General features: G+C 40.8%; 1 protein-coding gene across 5 annotated transcripts in view; it reads left to right on the plus strand.

Annotated features, from left to right (window-relative positions):
* Positions 1 to 2,097, plus strand: part of rad17 (RAD17 checkpoint clamp loader component) — a 64,468-nt gene extending 62,371 nt beyond the window's left edge. For all 5 annotated transcript variants that reach the window (XM_085989734.1, XM_085989757.1, XM_085989726.1 and 2 more), the window contains one exon: positions 1,055 to 2,097. In XM_085989734.1, the coding sequence (XP_085845860.1) occupies positions 1,055 to 1,316 (262 nt within the window). In that variant the 3' untranslated portion in view covers positions 1,317 to 2,097. The remainder of the gene's footprint in view (positions 1 to 1,054) is intronic.
* Positions 2,098 to 6,000: the final 3,903 nt, after the last annotated feature.

Genomic DNA, 6,000 nt, shown 5'->3' on the forward strand with positions numbered 1-6,000 from the left:
CTCTACTGTAGCCAAATTTGCTGACGATACAAAGATAGGTGGGAAAACAAGTTGTGAGGAGGACACAGAGTCTGCAACGGGATATAGATAGGCTAAGTGAGTGGGCAAAAATTTGGCAGATGGAGTGTAATTTGGGAAAATGTGAGGTTATCCACTTTGGTAGGAAGAATAGAAAAGCAAAATATTATTTAAATGGAGAGAGACTACAGAATGCTGCGGTACAGAAGGATCTGGGTGTCCTCGTACATGAAACACAAAAAGTTAGCTTGCAGGTGCAGCAAGTAATTAGGAAGGCAAATGGAATGTTGGCCTTTATTGCTAGGGGGATGGAGTAGTAAAAGTAGGGAAGCCCTGCTACAACTGTACAGGGCATTGGTGAAACCACACCTGGAGTACTGCGTACAGTTTTGGTCTCCTTATTTAAGGAAGGATATATTTGCATTGGAGGCTGTTCAGAGAAGTTCACTAGGTTGATTCCCGAGATGGAAAGGTTGAGCAGATTGGGCCTATACTCATTGGAGTTTAGAAGAATGAGAGATGATCTTATTGAAACATATAAGAGTCTGAGCGGGCTTGACAGGGTAGTTGCTGAGATGATGTTTCCCCTCATGGGGGAATCTATTACTAGGGGGCATAGTTTCAGGATAAAGGGTCGCCCATTTAAGACGGAGATGAGGAGGAATTTCTTCTTTGGAATTTTCTACCTGAGAGAGCTGTGGAGGCTGAGTCAGTGAATATATTCAAGGTTGAGATAGACAGATATTTGAGCTACAGGGGAGTCGAGGGTTATGGGGAACAGGCAGGAAAGTGGAGTTGAGGCCAAGATCTTATTGAATGGCAGAGCAGGCTCGAGGGGCCGAATGGCCTACTCCTGCCCCTATTTCTTATGTAATGGTAAGAGGCCAGTCATTTGGAAGCAGGAATTAGGCTTTACTTTTGCATTAGCAGTGACTCATTGCAAGTATTGTAAAGTACTGTAAAGTCATATACAACGTGTGCACTATTTATATGATTAAGCTGTCGCTTAATGTTTCTGATTTGGGGAATTTTTCAGGCTAACCTTGGAAACTTTAACTGATAAGGATCCTGGCATTCTGGAGCTAGATAATGAGGATGACAACTGTTCCCAATCTCGGCTATTAACAGCACCTGACCAGGCAGCAACAACAACACCAGAGACTCAGACGGTGTGTTCGACCAGTGCTGCAAGCCAGTCTGGTGGAAGAGACCTACCAAGTAGCCAACCACAACCCACCATAACACAATCCTTTCTAGAAGAAGAGGAATTACTAATAGAGGAATATGATAGCGACTAACACGGAAATGCTATTCTGGTCTAACTTAAGAGTCTATAAATATTTATTTTTTTAGATTACTAGAAATTCTGTTAAGTAGTGGATCTAAAGCAGTTTTCATTAATGAAAGTTTTGCTGGAACCACAGTAACGAGAAAAGTGTTTGAAATTCTGTAAGCGTGAAAATAATGTTTGCACGAGCACATCCAGAGCTGTGGAACCATCGGAAACCGTTTCATATCTCCTTTGCTTAGCTCACTAAAATCTACTGAGACTTTGCAGTTTCTCAGAAAACTTATTAGAACCTTTACTTCAGTTATTGTACCAAAGGAATCTATTTGTTGTGACAAACTGTGTACAGAAGTTGATTTTGACCATACAGTTTTGCTAAATGTTCATATGTATGCAAAATGTTTTCTCTTAATTTCATCTTCACTGATGATGTCATACAGATTTTTGGCCTTAATTTTACTGAGCCCGTTTACAAACTGTGCTCTGTGTATAGAAAATTTATAGACTGTTTTTCAAAAAACAGAGCCTAGAAGTGAAGATAAAGTTATTGGAACAAAATATAAATAATATTTATATTTATACTTGACAATGATTTTTGGTAAACGAAATAAAAGGCCATAAAGTCCTTGTACAGCAATCTGAGCCTAATAACACTGAATTATTTATGCTGCAATATGATGCTTACTTTGCCATTTTATTAGTTGGTTGTAGAATTTACAACATTAGTGGTTTGTGGTACATATGGTTGCTCCATTTTATAATTACATTAAACCTTTTATTCAACACAGCAACATTTGGTTAACTATATTTTCAGTTGTTTGTAATAAACAATTCTAATTGCCTCACATTGTTGAAGCAGATCACTTTTAATAACTAAATAGTCTAATCTTTGTTCATGTTTCATAGTGTAATTGTTATCAATACTATATCCACCTTGTCTACACATTTTCATGGTCACAATATTCAGTAATCTTTTTAGATCATTTTATTATTGTAAACCCCCACAAGTACTGATCTGATCTTTCTGTGCAATGTGAGGGGTACTGTACCATGATAAAATAGAATTAAGAAGTCGACTTGCATAGACTGTTCGTCTGTAACTAACGTACTGGAATGAACCTTTTCAATGATTATGGAAATAATAGACAAAGTTGTTCCAGACAATTTACATACTGTGGTAAAGAGTTAACATATCAAGGGACATAACTTTAAAAATGAGCAAGTTAGTAGCAAGAAGGTAAGACCAAGAGCTTGCACCCAAAGGATAATATTCATGGAATTCACGACCAGAAAAGGCCATTGAGGTAGACAGTGTAAATGGGTTCAAGATGTAAATACAGAGAGCCATTGTATTAAGGGATATGGTGAGAAGGTGCGTAGTTGAGGTTAATCTGTTTTTACTGCCCCACACACACATACACATACATCAAAAATATTTAAAGTATCATATCTGTCCAACTTTGGAATCTGTTCAAAATAAAGAAAAATTATCTTTTGATTCCAATCTTCTGGATAAAAGAATTTTAAGTTCATAGAATCTTACAGAACAGAAGATCATTTGGCTCATCTTACCTGTGCTGACTCTTTGAAAGAGCTATCCAATTAGTCCCACTCCCCTGCTCTTTCCCCCACAGCCCTGCAATTTTCTTTGCTTCAAGTATTTTATCTAATTCCCCATCAAAAGTTACTATTGAATCTGCTTCCACTACCCTTTCCTACAGTGCATTCCAGATCATCATAACTCGCTGCGTTAAAAACATTTCTCATCTCATGTCTGGTTCTTCTGCCAATTACCTTAAATCTATGTCCTCCAGTTACTTCTGCCAGTGGAAACAGTTTCTCCTGATTTACTCTATCAAAACTCTTCATGATTTTGAATGCCTCTATTAAATCTCCCCTTAACCTTCTCTGCTCTAAGGAGAATAATCTCAGTTTTTTCTCCTCTCTCCATGTAACTGAAGTCCCTCATCCCTGGTACAATTCTAGTAAGTCTCCTCTGCACCCTCTCCAAGGCCTTAACATCCTTTTTAAAGTGTGCCCAGAATTGGCCTAACCAGTGATTTATAAAGGTTTAGCATAACTTCCTTGCTTTTGTACTCTATGCCTCTATTTATAAAGCCCAGGATGCTATATGCTTTTTTAACAGCCTTATCAACTTGTCCTGCCACCTTCAAAGATTTCTGTATGCAAACCCCCAGGGGTCTCTATTCCTGCACCCCCTTTAAAATTGTACCAGTTTATATTGCCTCTCCTCATTCTTCTTTCCAAAATGCATCACTTCACACTTCTCAACGTTAAATTTCATCTGCCATCTGTCTGCCCATTTTACCAGTCTGTCTATGTCCTCCTGAAGTCTGTTATTATTCTCCTCACTGTTTACTATTTTTCCGAGTTTCGTGTCATCTGCAAACTTTGAAATTATGCCTCAATTACCCAAGTCCAGGTCATTACAAGTTGTAAGACATTTTGGTTACTTTGTGTGACCTTAACAACTGAAGTGCACACTTAAACATAGCTTTTTGTAAGCAGCTTTAAAAAAAAATGTTTCAGAAACTGGGCTGTTTAAAATTATTACGGGACTGCAGTGTTTTTTCTGGACTAATTTTTTTTTAAATCTCCAATAATTGTAATTATTTGAGACTTTCTGTAGTTCTGAACATTTTTGTATTGATAAACTGTTCACAGATAATATTTTCCTATTACAGTATACAAAAAATATGGGGCAGGAAAAGAACTATTGGTCCATCCAGCCTGTCCCATACAGTTGTGATGCCTTGTGCATCACAAGTCATACACTTCACACCCCATCGGGAAGCTATGTAATCTCCTAAAATCAGACAAACATCCAAGCCAATTAGAAGGGGAAAAATCTGGAAAATTCCTCTCCAATCCCTTTAGGCGATTTAACACTAGTTCAGCAGAGATCACTCTGGTCCTGATTAACCTTAGTAGGTACCTACCTCTTTACCAAGGAGATCTCTACCCCAGCCAGACACAGGTATTCAGCGTTCGCTACACAAGCAGCAACCTGTTCCATGGGTCCACTTTCCCTGGGGAAAAGGAGAATGTTGTGTCCGTGTATAATAAGACACAGACTGCAGGAGAGCGGTACAACGGGTGTTTACTCAACGTGGCTCACACTGGAACTGATCTGTACAGATTACTACTCAGGGCTATATACAGGTGTGGTCACTGCCAGTACTGCAGTATACATGAGCTGTAAAAGATAGTTCCCCCCCCTTAAAGGTATATACATTACAATTCCTCCCCTTTTAGATTAACAGTACCATAACACTCATTTAACAATTAAATATCAAACTAATTACAATTAACACTTTTAACATGCAACATTAGCTGAAAATAGTCTATTTATATATTCAGTCTTTGGGGAGGCTTCCTGATCCTTTCTGGATAGCGCCTTTCCCGAGTGTCTTGCTCTTGGTGCGGAGGCGATTCTGGCCCCCTGTCGTTGGTTCATCAGCTTCCGATGCTACTGTTTCTGGGGTAGATGCGACCTGTACGTCGGGTTCATCACCAGGTACGTATGGGCAAGGCATAGGGTTGACTTGTTCCTGTGACTCTAGGATCTGGTCAGCATGGCGTCTCACGATGCTCTCCCCAACGTCCACTGTGTACATTAGTGGGCCCTGCCGTGTGCATATCGTTCCTGGCTGCTATTTTTCTGTTCGGTAGTCGCGGGCCAAGACTGGTTGCCCTACATTGAAGCTCCTTGTTGGCTTCTCATGGATGTGCTGGAATTGCTTACTCTCAACATCTCTTCGTACGTTTGGTCTGAGCAAATCCAGGCGAGATCTTAACCTTCGGTTAAAGAACATCATGGCTGGGGCCTGGTTGGTGACTGCATGTGTCGCATTCCAGTAGGCGAACAGGAAATTGTCCACCTTGTGCTGTAGCGAAATGTTGTCATTGTACCTAGCCTTTATTGCCTTCTTAAAGGTTTGTACGAACCTCTCAGCCAATCCATTTGTGGCTGGATGATACGGGGCGGATGTGTAATGCCTTACCCCATTCTTTTTCAAGAACCTCCGGAACTCTTCGGACAAAAACTGTGGTCCGTTGTCGGAGCAAATCTGTTCTGGCAAGCCATTCCTGGCAAAAATGGTCCGTAGGACTGCAATAGTTTTCTCCGTGGTGGTGGAGGACATTTTGATGACCTCAGGCCATTTTGAGTGCGCATCCATGGCTATTAAAAACATTGAGTCCATGCATGGACCAGCAAAATCAATATGCACCCATTGCCATGGAGATGAGGGCCACTCCCATGGGTGTAGAAGGGCCTGTGGTGATGCATTTTGGACTTTCTGGCATCCTGAGCAACTCTTGGTCAGGTCCTCGATTTGTTTATCGATTCCCGGCCACCACACATAAGCCCTGGCTAGGCTTTTCATTTTTACCCCTCCCAGATGACCCTCATGAAGCTCATTGAGCACTCTATCCCTTAACTTGGGTGGAATTACCACTCTGGACCCACACATCAAGGTCCCCCGGCACACTGACAGCTGTTCTCTCCTTGTCGAGAATGCTGGCAACAGTGAGTCGCCATGTGCTGGCCATCCCTTCACCGTCAAATCATATACCCGAGACAGTGTCGGGTCATTTCGGGCTTCCTTTTTGATACAAGTGTTAGTTACCGGTAGGTATTCAACTATAGTCGAATGGAATATTTCGACAGG

The sequence above is a fragment of the Somniosus microcephalus genome, chromosome 1, assembly GCF_052327205.1.
Source record: "Somniosus microcephalus isolate GS21.2 chromosome 1, FLI_Smic_1.0, whole genome shotgun sequence".
Taxonomy (NCBI): Eukaryota; Metazoa; Chordata; class Chondrichthyes; order Squaliformes; family Somniosidae; genus Somniosus; species Somniosus microcephalus.